A 20,251-nucleotide genomic window follows, 5' to 3' on the forward strand; every position below is an offset into this window, starting at 1 on the left:
CTTTATCGATATTTATGGCGTTTCGGAGGATTCATTGCAAAAAAGAAGCGCTTGGCAAGTTTTAACATCCTTTCTCCTTCAACCTATTTAATACGAAAAAATCAAATAGTACAGCCATTTTGAACAATACAGGCAAAAAAAAACTTGATTTAAAACAGTTGTTTTAAAACAATTCTTTTTAAACAAATCCCCAACTCAAAATACAAAAGAATAGTAATTATGCAGTTACAATATTTATTTAGAATGCAATTTAGAACTGAATTCAGCGATGGCAGGGTTAGCGAACGTGCAGAACACGGTGAGCACAATACTTGAAACGTGGACGGGCTGTTTTCTCAAATCTAACATTTTTTATTGCATTAGTGGAGGTGGATTTCTTCAAAATATTCGAAGATTTGAGGCTGGCAAACGAATAAATATTACGGAGGGTTATAGGAAATTGTGTCGTAGTCAATGAATGTTTTAATTTCGACCTCTAGGATCCAGTTATTGCTTTAATTTATATTGTGTTCCGTCGAAAACAGATGCTTCGGGAAAGCGATTTATTCCATTTACTTCGCTGAATCGCGTTGACGATCTGTCGACCGAATTTCTGAACTTGTTCGGGTTTCGGATGTACGCCTGAACTGAATCGTTATGGCAATATGAGAACTGAAGTTTTTTTTTTAATTAAAGAAATCGTACTTAAAAATCCGACTGTGTTCAGTGATTTAAAACTAACATGAATTTCCCATGTCTTCCATGCTTTTTCGATGTCTCATATTTACTTTGCCCGCCTTGGTGCTCCATACGTCGGTTCCATGCATCAGAATGCTATTTATACCCTATTCCCAACGGAACCTGGAATATGAACCATAAACTGGCTATTGTAGCCTACATAACGTCGTTGTGTCGCACCCCTTTGTCTTGCGTGTTGTATTATAGTTTTATTTTTATATTCTATATCTGTTGTCCTACTATAACACAACAGTCCTAAACTGCAGTTATACTTGTTACATGTGCCTATCGTACATTCGTGTCTTAGGCCAGTAAGGTCTTGAACATGTATCCCGTCTCCGGTATACTGTTTAATTATTGTGCAGATTCTGTCACATTTTTGAGGAAAATAAACATACATTCTCCCTTTCACACCAAAGAATAGGGTTACATACATTGAATATACCACACAGTGTTTTTATTTTGGAGATATGTGATTAAACAATGACGATGTTCTGTGATTCAGATCTTAATGACCTTTAGAAATTCTACGCACTTTCTCGGTCAAATTTTTAAATATGCGACAAACACGATTAGTTTCAGTTTTTTATTTGGGATAGGATCACACATTTAACCCATGGAGAGGAAAGCCTATAAGACGGTTGAATATATGGCGAACCACGGCCTCTCGAGAATGGGATTAGTTTGCCAGTTATTTATTTCAGATAGGTCTTCATGAATTTGATGGTGAAAAAAGTCGTAACCAACCGGCGGTTACGTGAACCACGATGAGCAATTCTCTCGCTCTAATATCGTATTTACTATGATTTGTTACTGTGATAAATTGATGAATAAAATTTCCCTTGCTATTACCATTTTTTCTTGTTGATCAAAATATGATGTCTTCTTTTTCTGACGTCCGTGGTTAAAGTCCTAGGTCGATTCTTAGACACCTGGGTTTCATGTTTGATTTAACCAGGTTGATTTTTGAGCAGATGCCGCAGCAGCCTTATTTTGGACTTGGATAGCTGCTTGCATGAATCATTGCTCTGTATTGGGAACACGTCTTTCTTTGAACCCCGGAAGTCGAGTTAGTTAATTAGGTTCAAGTTACACTGGTGGTTAGTTGAGTCCGGGTCATTTCACTTTTATGACTCGAGTCTTCGACGAATGAACTCGAATCCAACTGGCACCGGTATTAGGATAGGATTTACATATTTATCCCGGAGGACAGGAAAGCCGATGAGTATGGTTTATTCACGTGGCGAACCACGTCGTGTAGTCCATGTCGGGTATGGTATTATTTATTTGTTTTCAAAGGAATTTGATGGTGAAGGAAACCGTTTTTGGTCCATTTTCTTCATGTGATGCTAGAAATTTATATATGCCTAATTATATATTTTTTAAATTGACCATATCGGGTTTGCGTATTATTGGGAACATGACATTTTGGCGTGACTAAATAAAAACCGTGTGTGATTTCGTGTACACTTTCCAGTCGGCATTATTGCTAACGATTCGGTAATCTGAACTGTCGATCTGTCTGGGAATTTTTCGAAATTTGGGGAGGATATTAGTGAAAATATGCGGTAGTTTGGATACATTTCTGGAAGGATTATGGCGACAGCGAATGAAGATTCATTGGAGGTTTTGCTAAGTGAGTATATATTTGTTTTTCTGCATTGTCTTGCGATAAAAGAGAATATTTACCGTACGTACGACTGAATTGGATATGATTTCTATATTTATGCCGGGAGAGGAGAGTAAATAAGATGGACTTGTCATATGGAGATCCACGGTGTCTCGTCTGTTTACAAGTCCAGGTTCTTTGTAGCAATGGCTAGCCAGTTATATCAGTACCGGTATACGGGTACCACCAGCAGTGATTCTGTCACATGACCTACGCCACAAAATCAGATACCGGTATGAGTATTATCTGACACATTATCATGTAGTCATGTGATTGATAGTTGAGTCAATTCTTGGTATGATTGAGTTAAATAATACAAGAACCCGAAAACTGGCCTGGTGTATTTTCACTCGTAAAATTTTATTATAAACATGTTGCCTCTTCTATAAAAACTAACCAGGTTTTTGCATGCTTTATCTTAAAAATAATAATATTATATTCATGTAAATGATGATAATTATTGAAAAATTGGACAATGGCGAATTCTTCCTTGGATGTATAACCATGTATAACATATAAATAATGTACTGTTGGTAATTATTTTTGATACTATTTATGTTATTTTTCATTAAAAAACAACTAACCCTATCAGTGTTTGGCTCAGCTTAACACCAAGTTGATTTAATAACCCCTTGTTCACAGGCAAAGCAACAAGCCCATTAACTCGTGAGGATGACACCGATTGTATCACATTGTTTGCTGAAAAGGTTGATCGAGAAATAGAAGGGTAAGAAATTTTTACATTTAGGAAGATTTCGCAATATTTTTAGGGAATTTGTAATTCTAATTGTGCTAACATCTGGATCTGGTGGTCAGACATTAAGATAAGACTTTAATTTTTGATGGCCAAATAAAATGTCTGTTTTGGTCACTACTGGGTTCTGTGCACTTCTGCTACTATAATACTTTAAAATATACAATTTTTTGAAAGATTTTCACTCTTGCAACAGCATCCTTTCGCTATACGCATACGGATCCATCTGCGCAAAGGCATAGAGAGCAAGGAAAGGTAGTTAGTCTCACGTAACCCCAACTGTATGATACGCAAAATTGGTTATATTTTATATGGCATGGTTATAATAATGATTCAGAATAACGTGGTATCAAAATTGATGATTTTCAGCATTAAACATCTAGGGGTCGGTAGGAATGGGCAATGTAGAATAATTTACTATTCTAGAATATTCTAGAATAGTTAAATCGAATCCAGAATACCGAATCCTATTCTATTTTCATACTTATTCAAATAGTGGGAATTTCTACATTGCTGGATTTAGATGGTAAAAAATTGCAAATGTATTACTTACTATAAATGTATTATCTATTTGGAAATGTCCTGAACATTGGATTTCATTTGATACTAAACAGGCAGTTCCCAGGACAATAAAATTTGGGAATATTACAATATTTTTTGCCTTCAATTGTTCCAAATGTATGTAATCCCTAAATACTAATAAATACTGATATGCTAAATTAAGACACGCTTTACACACTTTAATAGTAAGCGGTTAAATACAAAATAGACATGAAACGGCGTTAAATCATTATTAATGTAAGTCTGCCGAGTATACTAAAACATACCCGCTGAGAATTAATTAGATGCTGAACCACCATGCGGCCACTGCAAGCAACTTATGCGCCGTTGTAAAATATTAAATTTAACCACTATTAATTAAAATCAACCTTTTATTCTGTGAGAGCAAGACACGTAAAATCAAGTTCCCGTAAAGTTAAACGCGATTTCGTACTTAGTTATTAGGTTATAACATCTGAAGACGAACTCCTTTTCTATGATTATCGTTACATATCATTATCTACCCAGACTTGGCCCTACTCAAATTCAATACGTCACTATCTTCGCCAGATGCAGCAACTTTTTTCAAAATTCATCGGCGACTAAAATACTACAGACTTTCGATCAAACGTGCGTCTATCTTGAACTATAGAAATGTTATTATTAATCATTATCTACCCAGACTTAGCCCTACTCAAATTCAATACGTCACTATCTTCGCCTGATGCGGCAACTTTTTTCAAAATTTATCGGCGACTAAAATACTACAGACACTCGGATCAAACGTGCGTCTATCTTGAACGATAGAAACGGACCGAAAAATATGTAATCTTTTGAGAGTGAAATTTAAATGTGACAGTTGTTCGCGTTTTGCGATATAACTTTGTATTTCGGAAAATGGTATAATAAAATTATTCGTAAATAATATTTGATCTAAATTAATGGCGAGTAATGTTATAACATTTAACGCCTGGCTTTTGGTTTACGTGCATCATTTTTTTGGGAAAACTCGTAGGTCACGAAAAATCATTTAATTTAAAATGAGGCAAGGCACGTCTGTAAACAATTAAAGATTGTTGCATTCAGATTATCGGAATATCACCAGTAAGTCGGCACAAATAACGCCAGCTAGATAGCAAAGGAGGAAAACGCAAAAATGGTGCAATAACGCGTCCTCGCCGTGAGGTTATATTACCGACTTCTTGTCCTGAATATGCCGATTGAAATTACAGTGTTTGATGTTTACCGATTTACGGGTTCTTTGCGAGCAGACGCAAGTTTAATTAAACGAGAGAGATTTCCACGCGAGAAAAACGCTCGTCTATAATTGATAAATTAGAAACCCGAAATACAAAAATTGACGCTTGGCGCCAAAGAGGCGGAAACCGAATCCTGTTATCGGATCCCGTTGGATTCGAATACTTTGGGATTCGAATCCTCCGGATTCGGTATTCTATATTGCCCATCCCTAGGGGTCGGACAAATAAAAGAGATTTTAACAAAAAACAGACTTTTATTGCAAAACGCCGAATTCTACAATAGAAAAATAATTAGAATTACATTATAAATTGAACTAGAGATTTCGCAGAAATTACCGGTGCTGAATTTCATTTAAGTTGATTTTTTTTACATCTTTTCAATCCAGGGCACAGAACAGCACACGAATGCTGGCACACAAGATACAATCTCCACAGGAACATGAAGCATTACAAGCACTAGTTGTCCTGGAATATTGCATGAAACATTGTGAAAAAAGTTTCCAAAACGAAGTCGGAAAATATAGATTTCTAAACGAACTCATTAAAGTTGTTTCACCAAAGGTAATTATGTTTTGGATAGTACTTGGATAGTAGTAGTATTCCAAGCAAATGAAATAGGATAACCAAATTAGTCCATGTCACCTTTTTAGGTTTAGGAGAAAATCAGATCTTGGTTTTTTGTACAGCCAATCCAAAATGGACGTAAGGCAATATTTAAAATCAAAACTAAAACAGGATTTACATATTTATTCTGGGAAATCGGAACTAAAACAGGTACCACTGTGAGTCCCAGACCAGAAGATGTTCACTGGCTAATAATGACAGACAGAAGGTCAAAAAAGTCTGAAAATTGTTTTTTCTGCGGATATACTATATAAATATATATAAATATTTCTCGCAGTATCTTGGAGAGAAGACAACTCAGAAAGTACGAGACAAAGTTGTCCAACTGATGTATGTATGGAGTATCGGATTGAAAGAACAATTAAAGATCAGAGATGCTTATCAGATGCTCAAGCAACAAGGTACGTTTTGTAATGAATGATACGTTTGTTTTATTTAATTATTCAAATTAAGATACATTCAGTACAACATAGTAGAATGGTTGCAATTTAACAGTTAAAGCACACTGACTAAATGAGCGACAGACCAAGAACTAACTGCTTTTATATGTCTATGTTGTGTGGTTGGCCTAAACATGAACACGTCACACACACGTGAACTTACAAAGCAGCCAATCAAAACGTCGTCTACTGGATAGAGTCACAACACATGACAGGTTTCATTGCCCTCCTCATCAGTTGACGCATCATGTTAAGCGTTAGGATTACGGTTGCCATCACACCTCTGTGCGGGAGATAATTATGTACACTGGGTTACTAATCCCGAACCCGACACCGACTGGTAACCGGACAAGAGGTCGTGGTTTGCCATATGATTAAGTCATCTTATCGGCTTTCCTCTCCCCCGGTATAGATATGTAAATCCTATTGTATCCTAATCTGGTTCCGACCAGCAGAAAAGATTGGCACGCCCCACTATATGGCACCGGTACAGTAAAAGATTTCATAATACAGTTATGACTCAGACTAAGAATCTAAGAATTCCTATTTTATACCAATATAATAACTGAAAATTAATATAGAGACCCACAGAAGTAATTAAAACCATTTCTTTACAGGGATAGTCAAGCAGGACCCAGAGTACGACGATATGATGCTGATTCCTACGCCTCCTCCCCGGCCCGAAAAAGATAATTTATTCAGAGATGAAGAACGACAAAAAAGATTAGAAAAACTATTGAAAAGTAAAAATCCAGAGGATTTACAGGTTTGAGATGTTTTCTTTTTATCAGTCAATCAGCTAACTGTAGTCCCAAGGAAAAGAAACCCATAAATTTCATAAATATTTCTATGAAAATAAAGAAATTTATTTACAACTTAAACTTCTGTTTGTGTATGTACACAAAACTTCCAGTAGTCTAGTACGCTTTGCACAAAAGTTAATATACTCCCCGAAACACCTTTGGCCAAATGCTGACATTATTTGTTACTGCTTCAACCCTGTTTAGGAGATTTTATGAGTTTGTTTTGCATGGGTTATTTTCGAATATTTTTTTTATCTACCAATATAAAACTTAAAACGTCATTCATGGCTCTTAAGAAGCATATGCTAGGGCAGGGTGGTCCAAGATTGGCAGCTCTGCAGGCCACAAAATTACTTTTGCATTGTTCGCGGGCCACAATAGTGCCAAGAACTTTGCTTGTTTGATTTCGCTAGTTGCCTCAGCAAGCCATAACACTAGTCAATTCAGTGACATTAGTGATGCAACAATATGTCAAAAGATTTTTTGGTTAATTTTATGATGAAACAACACGAAATGCGTTTTTTTGATCCCTCTCCGAATGCGACGCGGGCCACAAATAATAAAGTGGCGGGCCACATGTGGCCCGCAGGCCTGGGTTTGGACCACCCTGTGCTAGATTTTTATTTGGCGAAATGACGCTGAAGAGCTGTTCCTCTATGATATTTTACATGTGCAACCTAATGCCCAAAAATTTTTGATGTGTTCACTGTGTTGGTATCGCAGATTCTTATCTCACATTCAAATTTCATGTACTCAATCCTACCCAGGGAGTAACAAATTGAGTAAGCAAAGTAAAATCGAAAGAATTTTCGTTCTTCATCGGTGTTTGCTTGTACATGGCGTTGTTCGAACAAAAGTACTAAATAAGCGTCTCATAAAAAAAATACATAAGTCATGGATAAGAGATGGTAAAAAAGTACTTATCTGTTATAAAAATTGGCTCCACTCCGTCAGCAAATAAATGTTTGGTATTCTTATCAATATACTTCATAGAATCCTTAATCTGGCGTAAAAAGTATTACATTCTTGATTTCAGGCAGCAAATCGTCTAATTAAAAGCGTAGTTATGGAGGATCAAAACAGGATGGAGAAGATAGAAAAACGATGTCGTATGCTAGAGGAAGTCTCGAACAACGTCAGGCTTTTGAATGAGATGCTGGCTCAGTTTGATTCCGATTCCACTCCACATACGGATATGGAGACAATGAAGGTTGGTTGTATATGTACTTATGGAGACAATGAAGGTTGGTCGTATATGTACTTATTAAGACAATGTAGAATGGTTGTATATGTAATTTTTGAGACAATGTAGGTTGGTTGTGTTTGCATTTATGGAGACAATGAAGGGTGGTTGTATATGTACTTATGTAGACAATGAAGGTTGGTTGTATATGTAATTTTTGAGACAATGTAGGTTGGTTGTATTTGCATTTATGGAGACAATGAAGGGTGGTTGTATATGTACTTATGTAGACAATGAAGGTTGGTTGTATAGGTACTTATGGAGACAGACAATGTAGGTTGGTTGTATATGTACTTATGGAGACAGACAATGTAGGTTGGTTGTATATGTACTTATGGAGACAATGAAGGGTGGTTGTATGTACTTATGTAGACAATGAAGGGTGGTTGTATATGTACTTATGTAGACAATGAAGGTTGGTTGTATAGGTACTTATGGAGACAGACAATGTAGGTTGGTTGTATATGTACTTATGGAAACTATGAAGGGTGGTTGTATGTACTTATGGAGACAATGAAGGTTGGTTGTATATGTACTCATGGAAACAATAAAGGTGTATTATGTACTTATGGAGATAATGAAAGTTGGTTGTATATGTTCCTAGATGTTTTCATATATATGGGGGTGGGGGAGAAGAAAGCCTTCAATCATACATTAGGATAGTTGTTCACAGCCATTTCTGCTAAATACCTCCCTCTGCCTATTTTGGAAAAAAAACATCGTTATGCATAAACCACCTCATTTGTTTAATCTTCAATAAAGGACCCTTATCTAGTGATATGCAAAACTGGGTGAAGAATTCAAATTTGAAAAGGTTACATTGGAAAAATTGAGTTAGTTTAATCAACATCTTGACCACTAAGCCTTCATGCTCACATTAAACTATTCTCAATCGCCTATCAATATGTAATATGCCTAATTATCATCTCTTCTTGTCCATATGTTACCAGCGTTCCAATAGTTTAATTGAAAAATGTTCCCTGTTTTCCAGGAATTGCATTCCGGTTGCATCAAACTACGACCTGGTTTGTTTCGACTCGCTTCCGACACAAGTGACGATGAACAAGCGTTGATGGATATACTCCGAGCGAATGATGATTTGTCGAGAGTTATTCAATCGTACGAGAAACTTGTATTGCCAAGGTATTTGAACTTGTTCTAAAGAAATAGATATGCCTAGGCCTTATGTTTAGATTCTCGCACTTTAGGATTTGTGACCGATTCCTAAAGACTTTCAGAACTCTGTAACACCCTGCTCTTCAAGATTAAAAAAAGTTTTGTTCTTCAACATGTTTCAACAAGTTTTCGCAACAAGTTATTTGATTCGTCATATGTTGAAATAAATGCATTACAGTGAAAGAATTTAACAAACCAGAGTTCTTTACTTCGAATCTTCCCAAACGTTCCCTTAAAATTTGTTGCGCGCCTCCCTTCAGAGTTGCAACCAGTGGTGGGATTCGATTTTTTTGTCAGCCAGTTCCCTCACAAAAGGTATATTTTTTAACCTGTTCTGTTCCAAACAGAACATTGACATTAACTAGTAATGCTAACCGGTTCGCTGATCTCATAAAATTCCGAGAGACTGTTCTACAGAACTGGTGCGAACCGGCTGAATCCCACTACTGGTTGCAATCCCCTGTTTGGGAACCATTGCTTCAATTCAATTCAATTTATACAAATTGTATCAATGAAGACCTTGTGGCAGAGTACTGCTCGCAGTTTGAGAAACCCTGGCGCAGCGGGTAAAGCTTCAGACTTATCTATATTGGCATTGGTGGTTTATCCACTCGCTCATGAATTTGGTAGACCATAACTTCCCAAACTTTCAGGCTCGCAACCCCTTCCAATATATTGAAATTTTCTCTACTTCTGTCAAGTTGGCATAATTATGCAAGTGTGCCGCGTCTCTGATCTTATGTATTCACTCAAAATCGTGTGATTTATGTTTTGCGCTAGTTTTAATAATTGTGTTTTGAATCAAAAGTCTATATAGTGCAATAGATTAGTATTTTGTGTGAAATTGGTGTACTCTTCTGCGACTCCTAAAATTGGTTGCACACCTCTCTGCGGGATGGTTAGGCCCAGTTTCGGAAGCCCGGGGACAATACCGAATAAGAAAGATCCCAGTCTGTAATAGTATCTCATTACATTTCAGTGACCTCTTGTCTGGCGCCCTCTTTAAAGTAAAAATATTTCCAAATTCTTTTCTATTAAAATACTGGTTTTCAGCGTTCTTCTAATTCCTCTTTCCAGGTTAGCCATGGACAGAAAGGGAGATGGGGAAGAAGCTAACAAAGCTAATGATCAACAAACAACGACTGAGCCAAATAAACGTGAGATATCTTGCTTTAATACTTCATAAGTTTCTCTGGAGGGCCCATGGTCCTCCAAGAGGGCCACAGAGCAGTAAGAGGGCCCTGTTCAAGAAGAAGCCAACACAAGGGGTACAACTAATCAACTGAATATATTTTGTAGATTTCAGTTTTTGCAGTGAAAATTGAAATTTTACAGAAAAAATATAGTTCGGTACATTTTGCTCTAAAAATAGCTTTTTACAAGAATATGTGTGTTGTTTTTATTGCGTATGTCTCAGGGATGTACAAAAGGAATTGAATTTGCAATCGTTTTGAAATTAATTTTATTAGACATTTTAAATTCCTAATTTCAGGAATATTATTATTCAGACAATTATAATTTGAATAATAGAAGCCTAAAAGTATGGCCAAAACGCTTTTATTTAATTCATGATTGTAAAGAAATAGAAAAAACAAAATCGGACTACTGTTTGTATTACTAATATTTTCAAAACATTTGAGTTCTGGTATAAAAACAGATAAGCTTATGTATTGTTATCATCGTTTAGATAATTTATCTTCTAAAACTGATTTATTACTGATATTGCAATTCTTCACTTATCATGACAGTTTGATTGATTATTTAAAAATACTTTAATTATTGATTAATTGATTGCTTTCTGCTGATCAATACCAAGCAATGATATTACTATTAATTGTTGCTTTTTTGATAATAAGAAGAGTCTCTTTTCGGTACACTCTAGTGTGTGTACCAGGTTAGGGTTAAGGCATGCCAAGCCATTTAGTGTGGCACTTATCAACACTCAGATTTTCCCCACCCCTAACCCAGCAGCTGGTATTAATGCACTACTATGCAAAAACTCAGAATTTCGAGTGTCCTACTAAGATGTTAAAAAACGAGAATAGCGGTCAGAGACCGAAGACTTATCGATCAAAAGTTAGGGGATCTACCAAAACAGCACTTTTACTCCATAGTGACACCTTGTGTCCCATCACTAATTAATTAATAACTCGCTAATTATACGACATAATTCATTCAAATCAATAGGCTTCTGGTATGACATATGATGAATACACATGCAAAATCTGGAGCAGATTCAATCTCGCTTTCGTGAGATATCGCGTGCATCTAACAGACAAATACCTTTAAAATTGATAAGTAATAACTAATATTTGGCTCTGTGAGAATTTTTTTTTTCAATTTGTTATGTACATGGAAAAACTAATTTTTGTGTGTGGACCAGCTACATGTCGGAAGTTGTTTATAAGGCTCACCGACAAAAATGTTGCACAACCCCTGGTCTACCCAATTTAACTTGGGTGAGGTGATGGACTTGGCAATGAAAACGTTATTTACCCAACAATTCACCCATATTAAATCGTTAGAGCAGGGGTTCCCGAACCAGGGGTCGCGGCCCCAAATTGGGTCGGAGTCATAAATAGGTAGGGTCGCAACCAGGTCATGGGGTCGGTGGGGTCGATGAGGTATGGTAGAGGATGGATGTACAACTCATCTAAGACAAACAATGTTAAATTTAGCAGTTTGTACCATGGCTTAATGTAAAACAGGCACATATGCATCACTCTATGCTTTTGTTATTAAAAATGTAGGTGTTTATTGTGACATCACTGTTGGGTTTTAGCTTATTTTACTTAATACCACCACATGACCAAACTCAAAAGTCCAGTGAAAGAAGCTCTAAAATTTCATGAAAAATATATATATTGACCTGGGGTCGCACTGGACACTTGAAAGTTGTCTTCGGAGTCGTCCTGAAAAAAGCTTGGGAACCCCTGCTTTAGAGGTTGTCTGTAACTTTGCTCAGAGATTGATCACCCTTATTTCTGAGTTAGTCAGCTTACTAGCAAATTATCTTCAAAATTGTTTAACACCCAAAAACATGTAATAAACATAAATCGCTAGATTCCAAAGCAAAAGGCAATTAAGTAATCAATAATAAATTGAGGTATTTGATTGCATTTTCATTGATTCGCGAATTGATTTTCATCTCCGTGTGCTAATCAATGTATTTTAATTATTTCATCACAATGATCAGCCAAGTCATCTTTGATTGACCTCGCAGAGCTCGAAATGCATTCAACATCACAAAGTATCGGTGATTCAAATAATTTATTTGCCAGCTTTCAGACATCAGGTAGGTTATTGAATTGAAAATTGTTCCGACTTTTCATGCCTCATTGAATGTTGTGTGTGAATTTATTCTGCCAACAATGTATACCAATAAAATGGTTCTGCCAGCAAAATACCGCTGCAATCTGCGGACATAAAATGTGTGGTAAACTGCCCTATTATAATTAATTTTACACTAAGAAGCTTCTATTACTTGATTTTTCAAATATATTCGATATTTCCTTTTTTAAAATAGTAATTTCGAATGTATTCGAAATAGTGAATTATTCGGTATTGGACATCCCTGCTGAAGATTTATCATTTTAGGCTGTACAGCGACAAGTCTCATATTTAGACTTTTTTTATACTTTTCAGCATCAGCAAATGGTGATCTGTTCCATATAGATTCAGCTCCTACAGTTGCGACTACTTCTGATGACATTGCTTCGTTATTTGCATCGGTTACTATGACATCACAATCAACAATGATGACATCACAAACACCTATGGAGACATCACAACATCAGTCATTGTTTACACAACAATCATCATTCCAACCTAAGAAACCAACAAATACAGTTCCACCTCTGCTTCCCCCTCCCACTGCTAACAATAATAAGGTATTGTTTTGATATGACTCTTAGTGGCTCCTAACCTCCTAACCTTGTATGGTTTGTGCCCCCTTACTAAGGTTTCAGCACTCAAGGCCCCTGTTTATCATTCCAATAGCATTATAGTGTTATTTTGATTGGTCGATTCCAAATCTCATTATGTTAAAACAATTCATGCTCAACAAAGTGAAAACACCCTGTGAAATGACCTTATCAAGCATGAGGAGTTTTCTTTCAGAGAGAAAAGTAAAATGAGTTTTTGCGCCTAGCATTGTGACCCACATCCAACTTCTGGGGGGGCCACAGGTCCCTAGTTTGGAAACGCTACTTGAATTTAAACTTGAATTAATGAACTTAGCTGGTCAAACTAGTTCGTTGAATGGTTGTTATTTACTGTAGAGCAAGGGTGTGCAAAAGGCGTCCCACGGGCCACAGCCCCACCCGCCAAGCCATTAAGTATGGCCTCTGTTAACACTCAGATTTTTCCCCATTAAGCATAAAATCCTGTTCCAACAGTTTGTTTTGAAAAGACGAATTTTATGGAAAAACTTTGTGAATTTGTCGGCAAGTGCGGCACTCCTATTGTTTTATTGATGAAAGAAGCATTTTTTGATTTTCTCTCTTTATTCCAGGCTGCAACGGGCATGTCAGACATTGATATGATAAGTCGAAGTTTATTGGAAAAAACACTGGGGAGAACGCCGGAAGAAAAATTTGCGTGAGTTACAGAAATTAGAATATCACATATAAATCCTTGAAATTTTGGCCGAGGCTACTTTTGTGTTGCAAAGCTTATACCCAGAGTCCAGTTTATTATCTATGCATATGAAGTTACAGTGCCCCAACAGCTCATGTCACGGGATCAATAACCAAAATTTTTGTGCCTGCAACAACTAGAAAGCCTATGTTAAATAAAAGTGTAGTCTGCGGTTTCACCAAGTTATTTGTGTCAGGCCCTCTTGTATCAAAGGTTGTGCACACCCTTGCTCTGAATTAAATCAATATTTCTTCCTCCCAGGCCTCGAACAACTGCGAAACCAACACTGAACCAACTTTCATCCAAACCAGTCTCAAGTACTGTACAGGTGAAGATTTTTGTATTTGTTTACAGGAGTGCGGTACTCAACAAATACGAAAATTTGTTATATCTCATTCATTGGTTGATTGCAACTCTCATAACTTTTTCAGCATTTTGTTGAGTGACTTGCTGTAAGCAAACTTGCAAGTTTATGCATTTTGATTCCGGCTGTATAATCCCTACAGACAGCAAATGCTAGACAGTCGATAAGCCGCCTTAATCATATGGCAAACCACGGCCTCTTGTCTGGTAACCAGTCCATGTCTTGTTAGCCAGTTATTTGTTCCAGATTCATGGACTTGATGGTGGGGGGAAGCCATAATCAACCAGCGGTTGTGTGAAACTCTTTACGGGGGTGAGGAGTTCAGCAATCCTGTTACACATGATCATTCCCAGCGGGATTCAAACCTGCGAATCGGTGCAGGTTAATGGGAGGTACGATGCCAAGCATGTTCTCAACATTTGGCATGATGCGCCAACTGCCAAGAAACGAGTAGTAGTTGAGCATACTTTAATTGACCATATTTCTAAATTAATTTTATTTATCCTTCTTCACAGGAACCGAAGCCAACACCCCAATCCACAGATATTTTAGATCAACTCCTTATACCATCAACATCTGCTAATTCAACCGCGACCCTGCCCACTCAACCGGAAAACACAGGCGACCAATCACTATTCGCTGATTTCATGTCAGTCCCGCCTCCTACAATGAATACTCAAACGGTATTGGCTACTGTTCCTGTCACATCACCGATTTCAACCTATCAAACGCAAGACACGCCCCTTCCTATCTTGCCTCTCACTGATGTCTTTGTTCCTCTAGAATCAATTAAGCCAAGTAAGATTTTTAATATTTTATTATTTTATATTCTTGTGACGGAAAATTAGGCTTTAGTACAGGGTTTCCTAAACTGGGGTTTGTGGGAGTCTGATCGATCTTCAATGATCATTTAAATCAAAACGCCGTTACATCTTTTTGGTTTAGTGTTGCGGACGAATATACATTGCTGTCAGAAAAGCAGTTAAGATTTTATTGTCTTTACCACTGGACTACATGTGTGAGGCATGTTCACGCCCTCTCATCAATTGCCAGATTCAATGTTTTTCTTTTTTTTTTAATTTGTATTAGTGTTTATTGTTTTTCATTATAAAAAATCACATTACATTTTCAATTATGATAATATTTGTATTTTTTTTGGTGAAAATTGTTCAATTTGAAAATAAAATAGTAAAGAAAAAAAAATGGAACGTTATCCCTACTTTTTTGTCAGGTACACTGCCTCCTCTTACCGTCTACGATAACAACGGACTCCGAGTTTTGTTTCATTTCACTCAAGATTTTGCGACCGCAGATCGGAAAGACACTCTCGTTACTGTCATTTCAATCATGAGCACGAGGCCGGCAGCGATACCTAACATAGTTCTACAAGTTGCTGTTCCAAAAGTGAGTGAATCAATTCAAATTACAGGGTTTCCCAGAAAAAAGAACACATAACTTTCTTGATTACTTTTGCGAAAATTGATATAACTTTAACATAAATTTTTATTAAATAAATTTTTTGTTTCCTTCCATTGAGCATAAAGTAATCAGGGAGTTTATGGATTCTGTCTTTTGCGCGACCTGTAGCAATTCCAGTCTTACTAATTAGAATCTGTGAATTTCTTAGTTTTAAGAAAATTCATTTAACACTTGAACCTCTATTTGTGTATGATTGTGCCCGAAGGTCTCAGACGCTTTGCACAAAAGTTATGTTCTCTCTAAAATATGTTTCAAATTACCTGGGTTTTGATTTTTGGGGGGAAGTTCAAAACGAAAAAAATATTCGAATACACTCAAAATTGGTTATATTTGATTTATTGAATTCTTGATTTTAAAAATAATTCAGAATATTTTCATTTGAAATTGTCTTTTTAAGCATTTATTATTTTATGATAGACAAAAAATTTTGTTAACTTTTGACAGAATAAAATAGAGAATACTAATTAAAACAATGTTTATCTCAAACATAACCAAATTTGATTTCTACAAAGTTACGATTGTCTTAAAGAATTTCTGTTGTGGAACCAACCTATTACCGAAATACTGAATTGTTTAGTTCTGGCCATGCCTGGGGGCTTGTATTAGGGTGAAAGACACAAATTAGCGTTCTATAGTATTCAATACAATATTTCTCTTTGCAGATCATGAGGGTGAAGCTACAGACCCCATCCAGCACCCAACTTGCGGCTTTCAACCCCATCGTTCCATCTCCTCCGATAACCCAGATCATGGTGCTAGCTAACCCTAATAAGGTGATTTTTTTTGTGAAATATTTCGTTATGTTATTTTCAGGATGGGTAGGATTTTTATGTTTTATTTGGGAGAGTAAAGGCGATACAGTGAATTAATCATTTTGGGAACCACTGCCTCTCATACCAGTTACCAGTAGACTGTATATCCTCGCATACAGGGCGATCCTACAAATCGTAATAGATTAAAACAGTGGTGGGGCCCGCCTCACAACATCGTAGACAATTTTTAGGGGTGGGGGGAGGCGGGAAGTCAATAAAAAATATTTGTAAAATTTGATCTTGTCGGTCTATTTTTGCAAATTTGCATTTCTTTGTTTTGGATATTTATTATTTTCAACGTGTTTTTTAAATAAAACATCTTTCGCCTTATTATCTTTAAACGTTTTGAGAATCACTGGTCTAGAATTTTCTATCACATAATTATAACCAATTTCCAATATTCGATTGTTTCTTACTCATTTATAAACCTGGCAACCTTGTTTTTACAGAGAGAAGTAAAGATGAGGTTCAAACTCGACTACAAACTTGATGAACAAACATCTGTTTCTGAAACCGGAGAAATCACAGGATTTCCACCGTTTGAGAAATGGGGATGCTTGTGATGCTGTTTACATATTTTTATTATCAAATTATGCATATTTGAGGTACTTCTGCTGACTATGGTTGAAAGAGCGCTATGTTTAGCATATATTGAGTAAGAATGTCCATATTTGATTGTGAAATTTGTATATTTGTGGGCGTGATAGCCTATCGCAGGGCTACTCAACTATTTTCACCAAAGGTCCGTTTACGAAACTTCAAAATTACAAGGGTCCGGACATTACAGAAAATTTATTTCATCAAATAAACGAAACTTCAAATTCAGTATTAAATTAAATTCAAGAGCAATGAATGGCTCGCAAATATGGACACAAATATCGCACATCGGTACCAGTACGACAAACTGTATAGCTGTGTATTTAAATTGTATCAAAATCATTTAAAACTATAAAACGATGCTTATGCTGCTAAAATAAACAAGCAAACGCGGTCCAAATTTTATGGTCGAAAGTTCCGGATTCGGACCGCGGTCCGCCAGTTGAGTAGCCCTGGCCTATCGGATAAAGTCATCCTAAATATTGCAGGTTAAAAATCTCTGGGTTCAAATCCCATGCCTTCCACTTTGGGTGTAACAAATTGAGTAGGCAAGGCTGAATCGAAAAAGTTCCACAGAAACTAGTCTTCTCCTTCAGTGGCGTATCTAGGGTGTGGCAGCCATGGCGCGTACCATGGGCGTCGTTTGAATAGGGGCGCAAAAAAGGCGAAAAATATTAATAATAAAACGTTTCAATGAAATAAATTCAAATTGGGAATAACTGAAACTCGTATTTTGACTCAAATAATACCGTAGAAGTATCCTAATTCATTAATAATCATTATAAATTGTCAAACAACTATCGGGGGGCGCATTTTTAGACTTTGCCATGGGCGCCATTTTAAGTAGATACGCCACTGCTCTTCTTATATATCTGTGATGGTCTGTACATGGCCTTGTTTATATCAAAAGACACGAATATGTGTCAACAAAATCTCAAACAGAAACTGGCATGCTGGCAAGTCTGTGTTGGAGATTTCCATCGCGATTAAATTAACTTGAAAAGCACATCAAAAGTACTGGAATTTGAATTTGCTGGTATTTACATCTCAGATTAGCTTTTATCAGTGGCCATTTGTTCAGAGTAGACACATGAAATCGCTACATAAAAAACTTACCTGTTGATAAAAATTAACCGGTTTGTAGCGAAGCCAACATTATCTTTCATTTAGCAATTATTGTGACAAAATAGCTGTCACTTTACCGTAGGCGCGTCGTTCAATTTATTTTGCATTTTTTATTTTACTAATATAACACAGGTTCCCTGTCTTTATTTACATCTATGGTTGTGATTTGCCATAGCATTGAGCCACCTTAGTCCTTATTGGCTTCTCTTTCCCTTGGGATAAATTACAGCAGTTCCTCAGGCTTTAAGCACTCATGGCCCCTCATTCATCATTCCAGTGGTATTTATAGTGTTATTTTGATTGGTAGATTCCAAATCCCATTATGTTCAAACAATTCATGCTCAACAAAGTGAAAACACCCTGTGAAATAACCTTATCAAGCAATGAAACTAGAAAAACGGGGAGTTTTTTTGTGAAGGGATAAGTATAATTAGTTTTATGACTAGCAATGTGCCCCCTTCCAACTACCCCCGAATTTGAGTAACCCCTCCTTGCTGGGTTTGTTATTTGAGTTAATATATTCTTTAACCTTGGTAATATTATTAGAAATTGGTCAAAGTTCATCAAATTAGTATGGTTTCCAAATTTTCCAGAATTACCTAGAAGTGTGCCAAATTGTGAAATAGTATCAATAACCTTTCCAGACCAATTTTAAATAAAAATGGATGTCACTGCTCACATAGTATGTTATAAACAATGTTCCACAGTGTGTTTTTGTTCAATAATTTACCCAGAATTTATTTATGACCTTGCGATACGAGTTGCCACATTTTCTATGCTCATTACACCATGGGTCATTTTAGCTACTTCCCTTCAATGCTGTACATCCTAAATGTCTTACAATAATCTTCTGTGAAATTAATTAACTTTTATCACTCTTAGATTATGGTTGCCACAATTTTTGTGCTTATGGGCTTTTTTAACGACTTCCCTCCAAGCCATTGACCTAACACATTTAAAACAGTCTTTCTGTTAATGAATCAGATAATGTATGAATTTTTCCATGTATTTCGAAACTAGACTTGATGACTTTTAGAGCCAAAGTATTGGTAGTTTGGCGATTATGTTTTATTTTGAATTATCTGCTAACTTCCCAAAAATCGAATTGTGGACTTTTATAGGCCCATTCAGCTTTTTCTAGCAATAATTCACTATAATCATATAGGGTGGCCAAAAAATAGAACCCAGGCCATTTGGGTCATATTCTATAAAGAACATAACTTTTGTGCAAAAATTCTTAGATTACTGGAACTTTTGGGTACAATCATGCACACATTTTCGGCATTTTGTAGAATTAATTAAGAAATTAGGTTCTGTTTTTTGGGTCCCCTGTATTTCATTTTGTTTTTGCCATCAAACGACCAAATACTCAACGATTGAAAGCTCTTCATGGTTCAATAATGTCAATATTGTACAAAGAATAGGAAAATTTGATTTGTTTATGATGCAATAGTTGTATATTAGGACTACAATGCTTGTATAAATTGCTCAATTGTATGTTATTGATGATCTAATAAAGTATATTACCCTTTACTCTTGATTTATTGAGTGCGTGATTTGTTTATACTGTTATAGGAAGGTTCTGGTAAATAAAGTTTTAGGGTGAAACATATTGAGAATGATACAAAATACCTAGGTTTATGATTAAAGAAAGTTTTTAGGAGGTACCATGCTTTGAGCTTCGGGAACATTGCGGTATAATTGAGGAAAAGTAAGTGAAAAACACGATGAGATGGCCTCTCTTATCAGGAGTTTAGGTTTGAAAGCAATGTGATAACACCTGTCATGAGTGAAAAACATGACAGTACCTCCTAACCATGCTCTGAACTTTGGGAGCATTGTAATAATTGGAACTTGAGGGAATGTAAGTGGAAAAAACATGAAATAAATGAATAAGAATATTTAGTAGGACCAATTAAATAGAAGAGTGCTCTTGAGAAGAATGAAATATTTTGCGAGAAGAAATACCTTATGAATACTGTTAAATGTTGCATATTCAGATTAAAGTAAC

General features: G+C 36.2%; 1 protein-coding gene across 1 annotated transcript; it reads left to right on the forward strand.

Moving 5' to 3' along the window:
• The first annotated feature begins 2,194 nt into the window (after positions 1 to 2,194).
• Positions 2,195 to 19,773, forward strand: LOC120333983 (ADP-ribosylation factor-binding protein GGA1-like). Its single transcript, XM_078120469.1, has 16 exons — positions 2,195 to 2,353; positions 3,029 to 3,113; positions 5,326 to 5,500; positions 5,841 to 5,964; positions 6,621 to 6,769; positions 7,843 to 8,016; positions 9,041 to 9,192; positions 10,303 to 10,382; positions 12,422 to 12,520; positions 12,871 to 13,115; positions 13,739 to 13,824; positions 14,125 to 14,191; positions 14,743 to 15,025; positions 15,459 to 15,631; positions 16,369 to 16,479; positions 16,968 to 19,773. Exons 1-16 carry the CDS (start codon positions 2,314 to 2,316, stop codon positions 17,079 to 17,081), a joined length of 2,157 nt encoding a protein of 718 aa, XP_077976595.1. The 5' UTR covers positions 2,195 to 2,313; the 3' UTR covers positions 17,082 to 19,773.
• Positions 19,774 to 20,251: the final 478 nt, after the last annotated feature.

The sequence above is a fragment of the Styela clava genome, chromosome 15 (genome assembly GCF_964204865.1).
Source record: "Styela clava chromosome 15, kaStyClav1.hap1.2, whole genome shotgun sequence".
Lineage (NCBI taxonomy): Eukaryota > Metazoa > Chordata > Ascidiacea > Stolidobranchia > Styelidae > Styela > Styela clava.

What these genes read in the sequence shown, in the direction of transcription:
- LOC120333983 (XM_078120469.1), top strand. Translation starts at nt 2,314, where the DNA reads ATGGCGACAGCGAATGAAGATTCATTGGAGGTTTTGCTAA. An exon ending in CGGATATGGAGACAATGAAG is followed by an intron (nt 8,017 to 9,040) that starts GTTGGTTGTATA and finishes CCTGTTTTCCAG; the next exon opens with GAATTGCATTCCGGTTGCAT. An exon ending in ACGCCGGAAGAAAAATTTGC is followed by an intron (nt 13,825 to 14,124) that starts GTGAGTTACAGA and finishes TCTTCCTCCCAG; the next exon opens with GCCTCGAACAACTGCGAAAC.